Raw genomic sequence first — 17,103 nt, 5'->3', positions numbered from 1 at the left:
ACCCACCTACCACCCATCAATCTGCACCCAAGAATCCATCTCAACCATATATCGCTCCCTCCAACAGAAAGATCACTTGGTAATGAATCCAGGTCTGTTAGTATGGTTGTTAATTTTTCACGAGTTCATATAATGACATACATGTATGAAAGCATCAAAAACAAAAAAACTAGCACTGAGACAGCCTGATTTCAAAATCTGACAATTTATGCTGAAGAGACTCCAAGAGAGCTTAATATGTTCAAAAACAAGACACCGTGAAAACTTATAAACATATGTTTTATTTCCTTTATGTTTCCTGTAATGACAAATTACACATACTAATTCACTTAATATAAAGCTTGGATTTTATCAAAATAAGATCAATAAGATCATGATGTGAAAATTTTCTGATAAAGATGGTTCTTTCAATGAATTATAAAGTGCAATGAATTACAAAGCGCAAAGACGATCACGGTATGAAATAGATGCCAGAATCAAAAATTTTAAATTTAACTTTTGTGGTTTGTCCCTCCTTACTGGCAGTCACAGAGAAATCCTGTCCAGTACTGACAGCAGACTGGGTAAAAGTGAACCTCTTAGTCACAAATTTATTCCACAGTTTTCCCAAGAATTCAAAGTGGTCTGATGCATTCAACTCTCTGGACAGACTGGAAGCACTTTGCACGGAGGAGTCAGGGTGAGGAGAGTTATCTCCCTTGCTTCTTTGTCCGGACTTTTGACTGCTTCTGTGGACGCACAAAGCAGATTTTACACACAACACCACCGTGTTGTAGTCCCTCACATAATCTGACAGGACAGAGATGATGGGTTTCATCACGGAATCCATGGCTTGTTGACCGTCAGGTACCTGGCACTTTTCAACCCAGTAATACGCCGAGATTGTATCAATTACTATCATGGATATATTGGGGTTGTTTGATATCAAACTCTCTAGCGAACACATTGACATGAGAAACTGAAAACTGCTGCCACACTGTAGTATGTGTAAATTTCTCAAACAGTTTTGAATGAATCTTTCAATGTCTTCCTCTGAAAAAGCATCGACATTTTGCCCCAAATTGGTATTTCCATTCTCCGTGCACCCAAAACTTTTACTTTTAGTTTCTTCTTTTGCTGCAGCTGACGCCACTATACTGGATTTTTCCATGGCTGCCTTAATCCGGTGCTCCAAAATAACAGCCAATCGAAATACAGGGAATTTATACTCTGTATCCACAACGATGACACCTGTGTCTTTCCCACCCAGGGGTACATCATGCCAGCTTTCAGGGAGGATACATTTAGCAGTCAGGTGTAATGTCATCTCGGTTTTACCTGTGCCTTCTCCTCCATAAAATTCATAAACGCTGCCAGACACAGGTTCTGATCCAAAAAGTGCGGATTCCAAACCGCTTAGAGATGGACGAGCTCCAAGGCGAGCCAGTAACTAGAACAGACAAATACCGGTACTGGTCACTACAAAGCCATCAAAGAGACATCATAAACAAAACTAGAATCACATGTCCAAAATACCCTCCTTCCAACACCCAACATTTCCACAAGTGAAAGAAAGAAAACCTTAAAGGAAATGATAGGATGTCATGTTGCTTAGTTTGGCTCCATATAGACTGTTTCATGGGCCATTAATGATGTGCAATGATTGCACTACTAATATATCCAGTTTGAAGGTAGAAATGTAGCCATCAGAAGAGAATACAGCGTACATGAAATCCATTATTGCACTAACTGCCTGAACGGGAGTAATTATGAAAAAAACATTTAGATTGCAGGGAAGACGTGTGCTAAGTTTCATGAAAATAGGTTCAGTGATTTAGGAAGAGTTGCACTGAAAAACTCTGAATACATAGTAAAGTACTATTATGCAAAGTCCCACATGGAGGTAATGATGACAATAACTTGCGATTAAATTTACGCATGCTCAAGTCCAGATGATTGGTAAGTTTCATTAAAATCTGCACAGTAGTTTGTGAAGAGATGCATGGACAAAATCTGAATATATAGACACTGTTACGCACAGTTTTAAAAGAGGGGTAGAGAAACCCACAACCATCCTCAGGTTGCTGGAACACCTTCCCACGTACACCAGGGAGCAAGCCGGCATGAGGTGAACTACCTCACAGCGACTGCTTTGGTGAGAGGCTCCTGGGTCACTGATCCACAGTAACCATAGAGGCCACGGAGGTCCCCTCTACATAATATCCTGTTAGAACGACATTTGAAAAGGGAATTCTTCCTCTCTGCAATATTGCGAGTAGCAAGCCGGGAAGGGGGTGGGGCTTATGGGACCAAATCACATTTCCATTTGTAAATTCTTTCCTTCTAACCTTATATTACATCATTTGAATGACATAACATATTTGAACCATCCCATCATAACAACCAGATTTTATGGCCACAAACAAGGTTATCTTTACGTTCTTCTTTTGCCATGACCCTTTTATAGGAGATGACTTGATGGGTACACCGTTGGGAGACCTGGGATCAAACCATCATCACACCTTACTCTTATCACAAAGAAGAATTCCTTAACCTAAATTAATGTTAACTTACTTGTGTACTGGGGGATTGGCCATGGCCCGAAGTAGTTTAGACGGACGTCTAGTTGGTTGAGAAATATTAGGATATGCCATAGTCATGGCTGCTCAACTTCTAGTCAGAGACCCTGCCATTTGGCTAAGATGGTGGAGACATCATTAACATCTCCCCTTTCCATTGCCACACACAACGTTGTGTGATCAAATATCATTAATATGCAAGAAAACATCCAGGCTATGTGAATGGAGAACCACAATGTTTTCAAGATGGCTGCAATACTATTAAAGATTTGCATACAATTTTGGGAACCTGCCTATATGCAAACTTTTGTAGTTTTTTTTTCTAACAGTCTTTTTTTTAGTCTCTTGTATTATTTTTGTGCCACACATTTTAAACTTTTTTGGAATTGGGTTATTCATAGTATCATAGTCTTGCACTACCTGAAAAAAGGTCAATTATGAATAACAAGTCCAGGAATTTGATTATTGATGATTTAAGAGTTCAAGAGTTCACATCACCTAGTCACCTAGTTAAACAATGAGGTAAATGGTGGCTGTCTTAAAATCACTAGCGACAGTATAACCTGGAGGCTTTTTCACAAGAAACAATACTTTATCCGATTACCATTATAAAACTGTGGGTGGTGATGGTAAGGGGAGATATTATCATGTGGATTTGACCAGCTAGATGTATTCAGTGTGCTTATTCGTGCTGAAATTCTGTTCCCCCCACTATTTGGGAGAATGGCAAGGTGTCTGTGAGTTGAGGTCAAGCAGCCATGATTCTGTCGTATCCAAATATTTCTAAACCTGCTAGTCAATGTACTTGGATGGGCCTTGAAAAAAGGTTTTATTATAAATATTCAAAATTTGATATGCAAAATAAGCCTGTTAGGCATTTCAGGAGTCTTACGAGTTCATGCAAGGTAATACAAAATGGGGAGTTCTTGTAAATTAACACAGTTTAGAGGCGATATTTTATGGTAGTTGCTACGTCGTTGTCAATTACCATAAGATCATGTCTTTCAGCGGTGTTAATTTGTAAGACCCCCCACCTCACGTTGCTTCAACCTGTTTGAACTCGTTTTTAAAACTTTTGTCTTATTTTGTGAAAGTTGCTGTGCGCCTTTTCACTGTTCTTCCACTTGACAATGTCATTTCATAACTAATTGGGTTGTCAAAAGTTTTAAGACAAGGAATAATTAAATGTGTGGTAAATTATTTCTATGTATCCGTTTAAAGCACACTTGAATATCAGCCATACCTGCGTTCCTGTTTCCGACTTAGCCATCAGCAAGTCACATATAACATGGACCGTCTGCTAATGATAATGGACGAAATCTGATCACCCTATGGTGCTGGCTTTCATTGCGCCACATCGGCTCACCTATTACTTGTGCAATAACTTAATTCATTCCCGCTTAAAAACACACACACGCAGTTATCTGACTTCCATTCAGTTTAGCAAAAGTGGTTCATTGATTAAGCTTTGCATGAATGAACTGAATGGAAACAGCTTGTTTTGTCTTCAAAATTCGTCTGCAATCATGTTTTCATCCGGGCAGCTGAGATCTTAGCAGTGCATTCTGGGAGCTGTGCGCATGCGTCGAGATGAACAGGAACTCCGGATGCTGTAAACACTGCGTTTCCGTCAAATTTTTCTTTTCTTGCAAATATTTCTTTGATTCCTTTTATGCGCCTCCTTTTCTATCTCTGCAATGAACAAAAGACTCATCCCTGGTTGAAGATGTTGCGGAAAAATTTCTGTGGAAAGTGTGCACAAACCTAGAGCAAAACTCGGTGGGCCTGGGGAAGTGAGCGAGTTGCTGTGCATGTGATCGTGTTCTCGGTGACACGAGAGGATTGGTCCCGTTATCATGGCAGGTCGGTCTTCTAACCAGCCCCGGCGGAGAAAGCGAACCCAGCCGCCCGTTTACTGTGGGGTCGACGGTACCTACGAGGACAAAGATAGCGACTTCGTCTGGTGAGTGAGTTTCTATCGCAGGTCCCAAAACAACAATAGATATCCCATGCCAACAAAAACGCGATTTGGAATACCACGCATTCCATCACAGTGCTACGGAATGTCACTGGGTCTAGTTTTATTGTGTTACTGCTTACGGGCTGTGAGAAATAATTTATGATAACTCTCACAGCATGTTTGGAAATGTTCATAATGAACAAAGCAAAAAACAAAAACAAAAAAATGCTGTACATATTTCGTTAAAAAAATTACAACAATAAAAATTTTAGCCAAAGGCATAGTGCTTGGTGTTGTGAATTAGATTCTGTATGCCAAAATAATTGTTAAATAAACCCTAGAACTATGAATGTTAACATCATGTGAAATTGAATCATCTCAGGTTTTAACTGGTTTTCTCTGTGTGGACTAAAATCTGCATCTGGGCTATCCAGACATGCCCAAGGCAAATATATGTAGTCCAGAAATAGAAAGTCAAATTGTGGGATTGACCACAGAAAATGTAATGAATTGAGGACTGCTGTGGAATGTTGTGTTGAGGCGACCCAAGGGCTCAAACCAGAACGGCTAGTCTATTGACCCCATGGTTAAGCATTTAACAGATTTCTGTGGTACTGTATGTAAATGTATAATGCAACAGTTGATGTGGCTAGTTTTATTTGTCTGTTTACTGAACTTAGGAGGAGATCAGGGGAGATGTTGTTGATTTAGATATTATAGCAGACATCTGTGTTAACCAGGCGAGGTGAGCGTTGGCTGCCTGCACTTTCTGCCTTTCAAGGCTTTAAAACATACATGTTGGGTCAGAGTCTAGACAGCTGCTAATGTTCAATCCTTGTTTTAAATTTAGGCTTACTATTAATCTAGACATCTGTGTATATGAGTATGTCTTACCAACTGCTTTTTACAATCTGAAAATTGTCAAGCTCATAAGTGAAGTAACAGTTTGTGAAACTTTTTTTTAATTCAAGGAATGAAAATTAAGACATCAAATGATAGAGCATAGATTATGGTCTAATAATAGTCTGTGAAAGATTGCTAGCTTTGCACATTTATATGATGGTGCCCAGTTTGGTGCAAGGGAGGAAACTGGAGTTACTCACCAACCTTCAGCAAGTTACTGGCAGACTGTCCGACATTATCTTCACCCACACTTGAGATGTATATTGTTTTGATGGAAAGGAAGAGGTCCATTTTGAACTTTATACACAACTATCAACCTCTTGTCGCCAACATTACAAGGCCCTGTAAAGAGTCATGTAAACAGGGAAATCTAGAAAATTCTGTGGGAATGGGATCGAAATGACATCTTGAGTGACCTAGCAGTTGAAAGTCAATAACCGTATTCGCTCGGCCACTCTCTGGTGGAAAGACTCAGAAGTCAGCAAACACCTGAAAGTCAGAGGTCTGCTGTCTCAACTAAATGTATGTCTCAACGCAATCTTTACACTGAACAACATGCATATAAGTTAGTGTGAACCTTAAATTTGCAAAGTACCAGTATAGCAAAGCATATTTAATTATACATGATGATGCATGTTATTGTTGTTCACACCTGTTGTAAAAGTTTATATATGTGTATGTGAGTAAGAGAAATTTCTGGGAACTCCAGTAATTGTTCGTCATAACCGTGCCATATATTTATGTACATTGAGTTTGTGATAACCTGAATATCCAGTGTAATGTTTGCTTGGAACATTTAACTGATACATCCATGTACAAGTACATGTAGGTCAGACTTTATGTACCATATCATATGGTACATAAAGTGACACTGCTGTCCCATTGGTGCACATGTAAGTCAGAACACACTGACTTCCCTGATACATGTATACGCAGTATTCCACCTGAAGTTTGGTATCTAAAACTGCACTTCAAAAACACATATAAAAGGCCTTAAAGTGATGCTTTTGATGCCAAAACCTGACTTTTTGTGATAAGAAATTAATCAGAACTTCACCAAATACTCTCAAAGGGGGCCCTATAAGGGGGTTGAATCAGACAGAATCAAGCAAAGTGTGTCACTTGAACCTGCAGGTAGAATACATGTACAGTGACTTTTAGGTCAGGTACAGTGTAGGTTAAAGAAGAATTAGACAAAAACATCTGCACAAAATTTGTATCATCTGTTATCTTCAAATAGAGATGTCTTTGTATGTTTTGTGTTATATGACATGAATTTCTTGTGGCTTTTATGATTAACTTATTCAGTAGTTTAAGTATGCACTGCAATCTAAGAGAGCTGGAAATGTAACCTGGGAGAGTTGGAAATGCAGCCTTTTGTACATGCACGTATAGTTCAAAGTGCAGCTTGAAATGGTTGGCAGCATGGGGTGGTTGGGAATGCAGTCTGGGATGGTTGGAAATACAGTGTGAGATGGCTGGAAAAGCAGTCTGCAATGGTTGGAAATGGAGTCTGGGGTGATTGAAAATGCATTGTGCGATGGTTGAAAATGTAGTCTCTGGGTTTAATGGAATACAGTCTGGGATGGTTGGAAATGCAGTCGGGGGTGGTAGGAAATGCAGTCTGGGATTATTGGAATACAGTCTGGGATGGTTGGAAATGCAGTCGGGGGTGGTAGGAAATGCAGTCTAGGATTGATGGAATACAGTCTGGGATGGTTGGAAATGCAGTGTGGGATTATTGGAATACAGTCTGGGATGGTTGGAAATGTAGCCTCTGGGATTATTGGGATACAGTCTGGGAAGGTTAGAAATGCAGACTGGTATGGTTGGAAATGTAGTCTCTGGGATTATTGGAAATACAGTCTGGGATGGTTGGTTTCTTGAATCATTGGAATGCAGTGTGGGATGGTTGGTTTCTTGGATTATTGGAATACAATCTGGGATGGTAGATCTCTTGGATCATTGGAATACAGTCTGGGATGGTTGGTCTCTTGGATCATTGGAATGCAGTGTGGGATTGGTGGAAATGCATTCTCTTGGATTGTTGGAATACAGTCTGGGATGGTTGGTCTCTTGGATCATTGGAATACAGTCTGGGATGGTTGATTTCTTGGATCATTGGAATACAGTCTGGGATGGTTGGTCTCTTGGATCATTGGAATACAGTCTGGGATGGTTGGTCTCTTGGATTATTGGAATTCAATCTGGGATGGTTGGTCTCTTGGATCATTGGAATACAGCCTGGGATGGTTGGAAATGTAATCTCTGGGATGGTTGGAAAAGCATTAGTCATGGTAGCATGGGTCATTTTGTCAGTGTTGGGACATGATGTCTGACATTAAAACATTCCTTGCCAGAGGGTAAACCCAGTAGTGGTGTATTTTCTGACCATATGTTAGCAAATTTTAATTCAGAGTATCATTTTCTTTTCCATATGTACATGCATCTACGTAGATCTGCATCTTCTTCATTAGAGTGTTGAATAATTGGAATGTTGACAGACTATGAGAAGACAATTTTATGTTGGTTATCATGTCAATATCTGTATGTATAAATATAAAGTCTGCTTTATCGCATGAATGAAATTATTATTACCAGAAAAGAATGAATGAAACCTATTTTAAAAACAGTAACTGTCTCAAGTTGTACAGTTTACTTTTCCCAGGGGCCCTATATAAACTATACATGAACAAGTGCAAACAGTATTTTCAGTTTGATTTTTTAAAACATGAAAACAATCAATAACACTTCTCTACATATATCAGCTGAAATCATAAATAAATAATAAATAACTTGTGTTCAAGTTTTCTACTTGAAGTAATTTTTCAAAATATTGTGACCAAAAAGCAGAATGTGATGGTGCAGTTTTGATTTACATTTTAAACTGTTCCAAGCATGACAGCCCACCACTGTAAAACTGTTTTTATAATACATGAAGTTAGAAATTGCACTTTGTTAACAGTGTGAAGATAGTTGACAGTTGATCTATGGAAATTATGTTATTATTAATATAAGGGTGAATTGTTAAGGTTTCCTTCACTGATTAAAGTGATATCTCACTGGCTAGATATCAGTTTTGTTGTTACATACCGATGCCATGACATCAAAAAGCAACATTTTGTTTTATGGCCTTCCAATCCAAGCTGTATAGCAAAATGACGTCATAATACAAGTTCAGCCCACTTATACATTTCTTGCGTCTTCATGCATCAAGACATGACTTTATACAAGATGTCATACTAACTAAAAACGTTGCTTAAACTATTTCACGAAATTGTCAAGGTATCAGTAATAAAAAAGAATATGCAACAGTGAAGATTGAATATCATAAATATTTTTCAAGTGGGAGGTGAAAATGATAAACCATGAGATGCAAAATGTACAATATCCTCTGTGTATTCTGCTGTACACACACTTGTTCTTTAGTGTCAGTGATGTAAGGCACAGTACAAAACCAGGATATTTCCCACCCTACCCACACAGGGATGCCCACTGTCCCACGTTTTATAGTACCAGCACGTGTAACACTGAGCCTTTTACGTGTATACATGTATGTATATGTCCCATTCGTATGGCCCACCTCCCACACGAGCTTGCACTTCCCAGCTCTGCCTAATTACATAGCTCATTAGTCAGTTTTTGTACGAGCAAAGATTCACACCCTACTCACCCAGCCTCCCATTTATATCACTTCATATGATACTTGATGTGACTCAGATGAGGATATACTTGTAAAATAATCAAGGATATATATGAAGTTGGGAGACCTTACATCTAAAATTACAATAGAGAGCTCTAACTCAACATATGACATGCAGACAGATCTTTTTATTTTCTCTTTACAGTTAGTCCTAGTAAAACTTTTTGAGTCCTACTAATAAAATCAGTGAGAAATTTAAAATGTTGTACTCATCCAGTCAGGAAGAAACCAATACCAAGTGGTGGGGCTTAGTGCTACAGTGTAACATGGGACTTGGTTGATGATAATTACACATGTGCAGGTGTAATGGTACGTTCATGTAACTGGCATTGAATGCCTTTCTAGACAATGGTATATGACAGCATTTACGGTTTACAAATGGAGGAAACCCTAGTGGTTGGACAACCATTTGTCAGCTACTTCTTAACCCTCCCTACTTAAATCATGGTAGGGACAGATCAGCTTGGGCCAAAAACAATGCTTCAAAAGACAAAATGATGTCAGCTGTGAGGATTCATTGATGCATCTACATACACACACAAAATAATTGCAGAAAGACAAATTGACACACTTACAAGTATATTTTCTGAACCTCTTAATTTTGATTATGTAATAAAAGTGAAAAAAAAGAAGTGTTGCATGCGACACACATCTGTACTTGTAAACATGCAAGCCCAACTTATTTTAAGATTGTCTGATGCTATAAACAACTGTGCCAAGCCTATTAATTGTCTGTCTGCTCAGTATAATATGAAAGTCGTGTGTCCTGTAAAACAGTGGCTGCGTGTGTCATTGTGCACTCTGTTGCCCCTGCTCCCTACCCAAGACCATCAGTCTCATACTGTATACAGAAGCCTTTGTTCTTAGCTTAGTATAGAACATACACGTGCAACATTTCTACGTCTAACTGGCTAGACTTGAAAAGCTGAAATCACTGTAAAGATCACTGGTTTCATTTATTAAGTGAAAAACAGGTTTGCCAATTGGTGTTTTAGCAGCATTTTCTGGGGTACTCTATGAATGGGGTTGTTCTGCTTGTTGACCCAGAAAGGCTACATACTTTGTGAATGGCCATACATTTACCTACTTGCACATGGAAATGCTTACACATAAGCACTGGAAGTCAATAGCATTATATGATAAATAGCTAACCAGCACTGTAAATATGTAGAAGGGTGATGTTGTGTTGATCTACATGTACCTGTGATCTCTGACTAGCCAACTGCGCACAGGTACAGCACAAAGTACAATCAGCATTTACCTGTGGTATGTGCACAGCCCTGTTAATCTATCTAGATCTTATTCAGTCAGCCAGCATTCACTGGAGGAAGCCCTGTGGGTGACAGGTAATAGGGCACGACCTACATACTGTCTTGTGGTGCCTAGATCTGAGAGGTCTGCCTAAGTTACCTTGTTCAGCTGATTGTTCTGTACTAGGTAACCCTAATCCCTGGGCTCACTGGTGGAGCTGGGATAATACCATGTGGCAATACACACTTTGCTTCATTTATTTTGTATGTACATGTATGTGTGGATTTGCAGAAAGGTGGATGCCTGTTTGCCAACTCATACACATGATACGTGTACGTGAACATATGTATACATACACGTACATGTACATGTGGATGACAAATTACTGTCATAAAGTTGCTGCTAGTGGCGACTGGATATCTAGAGTAAACTACTGTGATGCTATTTCAGTGATCATTGCATTCTTTTGATACTAAGTCTGCAAGACAGCTAATGCTTTATGTTCTGTGTTGTTTTTTGTTTTCTTTTCTTTTTTTTTTTTTTTTTTGTTTCATTCTGATGATATTTATTGTATACTATTGTGATGTTGGTTCCATACAACCCTTTTTCTTAGCATACAAAAATTTAGACAGGTACCTACTGCTGAAATTATTGTTACATAGGTTCACTTTTCACAAAGAAATCGTTATACATCTGACCCCAACAGGAGTACATGTAGCACGAAAAAATCGTAGGCCTGAGTGTATTGGACTGTCAGGTAGACTGCTCAGAGAATACTTCCATGCAGATCATCTGTATAATATAGCTGCTAATTAAGTCAGTGATTTAGAGGCCTTCAAAATACTGGTAATCAGATTTCTTGTTCAAATATAGTAACACAAGATTGTAACAAGATGTGTCCCCTCTAGACTACCACTTGGTAGTGTAACATACTGGCATATCCTTTATTCAGTAAGTTTAGAATTTATATATGTTCATATAACGTCTATCGGAGCTCCTTATCGTACATATATATTTTATTTACATATTGGGTAAATGACCTCAAATTTTGACCAAAAAAAAAAATAGCGTTCTTCTTAAAAGGCAAATAAAGGCTATGAAATATTACTTTTGGTGCTGAAACTTACATTTTTGGGGTAGGATATCATACTATCTTTCAGACAAACTTTCGAATACTTAAGGTCCATAGAACCAGGCAAAATGCACAACTTAGTAACAGGCAGTGTTTTAGGTCATTTAGCGTATATCAGTCGTACCCACTGCCACTGTAGAATCCAAGATAAAAAGTACTAATCCTGTCACAAAAACTGAAAAGAAAAAAAATGTTAAAAATTTTATGAAGGAAATAATGTGAAGAATGTGAGATGCAGGTGTGCCTGAGCTTGGAGATCTAACGACCTAAAGCTACCTGTGGAATTTATAAGGAAACTGGCTGTAACTTGTCGATCTAGCACGCAGCCCCACAAGCTGCCAGTTAGCTGCCAGTCAGCAGCCAGGAGCTGAGGTCAAAGCTTCCCGACCTCCCCGCCTCAAATATTAGTCAATATTACGACAGGGGCATTAGGGCAAATAACAACAATTTACGCCCGGCAAACATCCACTTTGCTCAGTACATTCTGTACATGGAATAGCATGTGGGAAATTTCCCCCACTTTGCTTGGCAGACCTGTTGAATGTACAAATCTGCCTTTTCCCTGCTCTCCATGTTCTCAAGAACTCTACACAGTACATGTAGCTTTTTGAGTAATGCCTTTTAAATGCTTCCTGTTGTTGTCTCTTTTTTTTTTGTGCACATCTTTATTTTTATGAAAGTTTCTTTATTATTCATTTATAAATTCTAAGCGTTACCGTATTCTGCGTGTAAACATATGCTTATATACTTTGTTATATGCTTTGAACATGTACAGAACACTTATAGAGATAGCTTTGCTGTGGTCTGCTAGTATGTTTACCAAAAAGTAAACTTACTAAATACTTACAGCTGTACATGTGCATACATGTATATGTACTACCAAGTCTGCATCAGTGGAGTACATGGCATGCCACACTTCTGTCATGCACCTGACCCAGGTCTCAGGTTGGTCAGTTCTTGTCTTCTGTTTTAACCTTTGACCCCATAACTGTCAGATCTATAATATGTGCTGGAGCGTGCCTATACAATATCCGTTTATACGTCACATGATGAAGCCACCAGTGGTTGCTGAGCCCCTGTCCTGGTTACCTTATGGATTTTCTAGAAATATCCAATTACAGCGCTTCATTGTTTTTGGTTCATGTGCTCGATTTGTAGGGAAGGTATTACTTTGTAACATTTCACATCAGTTGTACTGGTAGATACATGTATACTTGTAATTTATTGACTGCATTTAAGCTTGGGTCATCTCTTTCTCTCTCTGTATATATATATATATAGACATGTAGATATCACCTTGTATACATGTTATGATTGATGTGTACAACATCGCAGTGTGTTAGCTTGACGTCATATGGCATGACATAAAATGCTCTGCACTGTTTCATTTGTGTGTTGTCTTTGACGTCATGACTCCTTGCGTAGTGTCTCATCACTTTGAATTAATCTACCATAATTTATTGAAAAGGTCTTATATATCAGGCTTCCCATTGGTCCTTGAATGAACATCTGTAAAGCCTTGATAGTACCAATGAATTTCGCTACAGTGTTTTCATGGAGAGTTTAGTTTCGGAAATGTCATGAGTACACCTGTACATGGGTGCATTATTTCCAATGTGAAATGTCCTGTTGCAGTTTGTGTTGTGTTGTGTTGTGGGATGGATAATCTTTTACCAAAGTAGTATCCATTGATCTCCGTATGAAGGGCGTTGCGCTGACACTTAACGGCACAGAATGTTCCAGAATAAAATGTATGTATACACCCTGTACAATGTGAGTTTGTGGTATCTTCAATGTGTGTCGTGTTCTTAGCTGAAATCTATGTCTGTAATATGGGCAAACTCAAATACAGTATGTTCTGTGTTCGTTTTATGCTTAAAGCATAAATTGTTACACCTGTGTTCGTTTACGCTTAAAGCATAAATTGTTACATTTTTTAATAGTGTCAGATGGCTGCATTTCCTGATCCATCTGAATTTCAGTCAGGCATGTTATTGAAATCTGTCTTAACCTTTGCCTATGATGAGACAGTTATCTCCGATTCAGAATGTGTATTGGTAGGGGACGTGTTTCTCTTGTGTAATAAGTGTACTCCAGTCACGTAAGCACAGGTGATACATGTGTTGTATGCGTGATTAAACACAACTGGTTAAGACATCACATTGTATGAGTTTCCTGTCGTCTCTGTTTACTACATGTACATTGCCTAGCTGTAATCTGTCCTTGTGGTCACCTGTATCAGGCTGCATCTGTACAGAGTAATACTGTTTCAACTCTGTCAGGACATACAGGCATATTGATTCAGGAGGGGGGGGGAGGGCAGAACGCTGCACTAGTACCTGTCCCCTCCTCCGTTGTCCCTGGCAGCAGCAGTGGCATCAAAAGAGATCTGCCCTCCAGTATCATTGTATCAGATGGACCATACTTTGTCACTCCCTGAGCATGTGTGGACCCTGATGTAAGCATATATATATACAAGCCATGTGTCATGGGAAGTGCAATCTAGTCCTGATTCCATACTCTACTGAATCCATGGTTCATGTACATGTATGTTGTCTTCACTGTTTCTGAAAATTTATTTATTTATTTGATTGGTGTTTTACCCCGTACTCAAGAATATTTCACCTATACGATGGCGGCCAGCACTGCGGTGGGAGGAAACTGGGCAGAGCCCATGACCATCCACAGTTTGCACTTTTGCTGACAGCCCTTTGAGAATTTACATAAGCTTGCTTTACACTTTGTGTAGTAATTTCAGAAAGTACATTGTGTGTTCAGCATAATGTTCCTGGTATGCTTTTTGGTTATTCTTGAAATAACCTAATACACGTGAACATTTTGATGTAAAAATGTGCTAATTAAAATACATGAGGCACAAAGGCAAAGTTACCATATGGACAGCATTATAATTTGTCCATGTTCATTGTTTTCAGTTATTTCTTAGGGATTATATGAAACATGTACATGCATGTGTATGAAGGGAGCTGGTTCAGGAGCCCCAAAAAGCAACATGCTAGTGTTATACAACAAACTGATTTTCCTTTTCCAGGAAGTAGGTTGAATATTTTATAAAATTGTGTACCTGTAAAGTAGTTTACTTATTCTGGCTGAGTGCAACAGTATATCCAGTTATCTGACATCTGTAACAGTAAATGACATAAAACTTTGTCCATGACTAAGTTGCACATTTGTATACGATCTTAGCATGGGTTTTGAGGTTTGTTTAAAAGGTAATATGGCATACTATTGGGGAAAAAGTTGTGACACCAACATTTAATTTGCTTCTAAACATACACATTTTTGGTTGTAAGTTTTGATAATTTACTGTACTTGACATCTTAATTCATCAGATTGAGTTGAGTTGAAAACCATGCAGCATAGTCCAGGTACATGTGAAAACATGTTTTGCCAAAATGTGATCTGGTAAAGTCATCATTGCATTGAAAGAGGTGCACTGTTTGGTGTATAAGCACCAAAAAGAATTGTTGGACTGCGTCGGGGTCTCCATGGCTGAGTGGGTAGCGTGCTAGCGCAGCACAATAACAGTGGAGCCTTTTTACCAATAGAGTTGCTGTGAGTTCAAATTCAGGTCAGGTTGGCATCCTCTCCAGTCGTGTGTGGGAAGGTCTGACAGCAATTTTATTGCATTTTTGTATGAAAACATCAGAAAAGAATGTTGCTTGCATTAAGTAAAAAAAGTAAAGATGCTAAATTTAAAGATTGTGTTTGACATGTTAAAGTTGCCTTTGCTGGATGGGTGGGTTAGGTGACATCCATGTAAAGCTGTTTCATTCCTTGTAAAAAATGTAGGTTTATTCTTTTTAAATTGTCGTGCTGTGAGTGTGTCAATTTGGACCTGTGTTGCAAAAAGGTGTAAATTTACATCAAGTGCAGGCAGCGTTATGTCCAGAGCTTTGCGAGGTGCGTATGTGAATTCCACTGATCAGTAAGTATGCATGTAGGCTTAGGGGTTTAACATCGCACTTAACAATTTTTCAGTCATATGAAGATGAGGAGTCCATTAGACGTGTGTACATATATTGTCTTCTTGTCGCAAAGCGAGTCTCCAGGCTGTTTTATGAGGGTAATTCTTGAGAGCGGTGTTGTACACCAATCAAAGAGATATTTGTCGATACATGTATATTCTCTTGATGCACTTAAGTTCAGTAATTTGCAGGGTTTCTTTATGTGTTCTTTGATCTGCAGGTACATGTATCCAGCTTGTCATAACTGTTAAAATGCACATGTAAAATAGGCAGGTTGATGGACTGTGTTGTACATGAACGAAAATCTGAGAGGTCACATTAACTTTAGTTAACTTTAAACTGTCAGATTGAACTGTGAACACTGGAATGTCTACAGGTATTATATCCAGGTAGAAGAATGTCCTTGTACTCAAATGTGAACTTTGTGTTTTGCTCTATTTCAGCCCCATCTGTTTTGACACGATAGAAGAAGCCCACATGACACGCTGTGGTCATACTTTCTGGTAAGTGACTCCAGTGACCAGCCTGTTCAGGTATTCATGTCTATAACCACATAACCCACTGTTCAAACCTTATAATAATATCTTTACTTGTTGAAGGTAACTCAGTTATGTTGTCAAAAACTGTTCTTCCCCAAGACCTTCACAGACAAAAAACAAAACAGTACACAGAAACAGGTATACAGTGACAAAGGACGAATATGACTGCTGTCCCCGCAAGTGTCCCAACCAGCATGTCAGACAGGGTAGTGTGAGACCGCCTATTACCGACCCCTTCCTGCCCTGGCTGCTGGTTGGAACCACCTACACATATATACAAAGCACAAATCATGTGAGTTAGATACCTGTATACAGGCCATCATTTTTGTTTTTGATCATGTTTGTGATTATCAAACCCTATTGCAGAAGACTGTGAGTGCAATTTGTACACCTACATGTGTAAGTTCATTTTTTGCCCAGGCTCAAGGCTGTGTGAGGTACTGGTGTGTTATTAGCACACCTAGATTTCATTCCAGGAGCAGTGGCTTAACCAGTCCACACACCCAGCCTTTCAGGTCAGGTCCAGCTATGGATTGTGAGATGCTCAGAGAGGCATTCTAAGCATTTTTTATATCTAATATTCCAACTAACAGCTACTTCAAAAAGTGTTGTGTACTCTCTTAAATAACCTGGGAAAATGTTTCTGATAAATGTTTTTGTGAACATAAAAGGGTACAAAACCAAATTATGCTTTTATGGGTCAAAAGTGCATGGTCTAGAACACAATTCATAAAGCTAGTGGCCTCCATTTTCCTCTGTCTTTTTGTATATGTCAGAAATGAGCTTTACAGACACAAAAAGGGGTCAGGCTGGAGGAAGCAAAGTCACACAGACAGTGGGCCGCAATATTTAGGCTGACATGAAGAGTTCAAAGCTGTTCAAGTAATTGTTTCCAAATTCAGTCAAATAAGAAAAATATGAAAATTACAATGGTATTGACATTTCCTGCCACTATTTTCTAAATAGAAAAAAGGGCAAATTCATAGACATATGTACTTGTGCATGTAATTTTCAGCAAGATGTCAGAAACATACGTTTATATGTGTACTAACGTAGCCTGTAAACATTACA

At 38.8% G+C, this 17,103-nt stretch overlaps 2 protein-coding genes across 3 annotated transcripts in view; one reads left to right on the top strand and one right to left on the bottom strand.

The window, feature by feature from the left end:
• Positions 1 to 272: 272 nt before the first annotated feature.
• LOC135480689 (DNA repair protein XRCC2-like) lies at positions 273 to 4,102 on the bottom strand. Its single transcript, XM_064760592.1, has 2 exons — positions 3,802 to 4,102; positions 273 to 1,429 (listed from the first exon to the last, which is right to left on the bottom strand). Exons 1-2 carry the CDS (start codon positions 3,826 to 3,828, stop codon positions 452 to 454), a joined length of 1,005 nt encoding a protein of 334 aa, XP_064616662.1. The 5' UTR covers positions 3,829 to 4,102; the 3' UTR covers positions 273 to 451.
• A 56-nt stretch (positions 4,103 to 4,158) lies between these two features.
• Positions 4,159 to 17,103, top strand: part of LOC135480263 (E3 ubiquitin-protein ligase COP1-like) — a 36,310-nt gene continuing 23,365 nt past the window's right edge. For both annotated transcript variants that reach the window (XM_064760053.1, XM_064760052.1), the window contains exons 1-2: positions 4,159 to 4,521; positions 15,937 to 15,996. In XM_064760053.1, the coding sequence (XP_064616123.1) occupies positions 4,415 to 4,521; positions 15,937 to 15,996 (167 nt within the window). In that variant the 5' untranslated portion in view covers positions 4,159 to 4,414. The remainder of the gene's footprint in view (positions 4,522 to 15,936; positions 15,997 to 17,103) is intronic.

The sequence above is a fragment of the Liolophura sinensis genome, chromosome 13 (assembly GCF_032854445.1).
Source record: "Liolophura sinensis isolate JHLJ2023 chromosome 13, CUHK_Ljap_v2, whole genome shotgun sequence".
Lineage (NCBI taxonomy): Eukaryota > Metazoa > Mollusca > Polyplacophora > Chitonida > Chitonidae > Liolophura > Liolophura sinensis.
The sequence above is the reverse complement of the archived record's forward strand: the minus strand, read 5'-3'. Positions and strand labels throughout refer to the sequence as shown.

Bases quoted from the DNA above. Each gene is read 5' to 3' on its own strand.
- LOC135480689 (XM_064760592.1), bottom strand. From the start codon at position 3,828: ATGGCTAAGTCGGAAACAGGAACGCAG. The intron at 1,430-3,801 runs GTATGGCTGATA...TGTCTGTTCTAG, and splicing joins AGTCGGAAACAGGAACGCAG to TTACTGGCTCGCCTTGGAGC.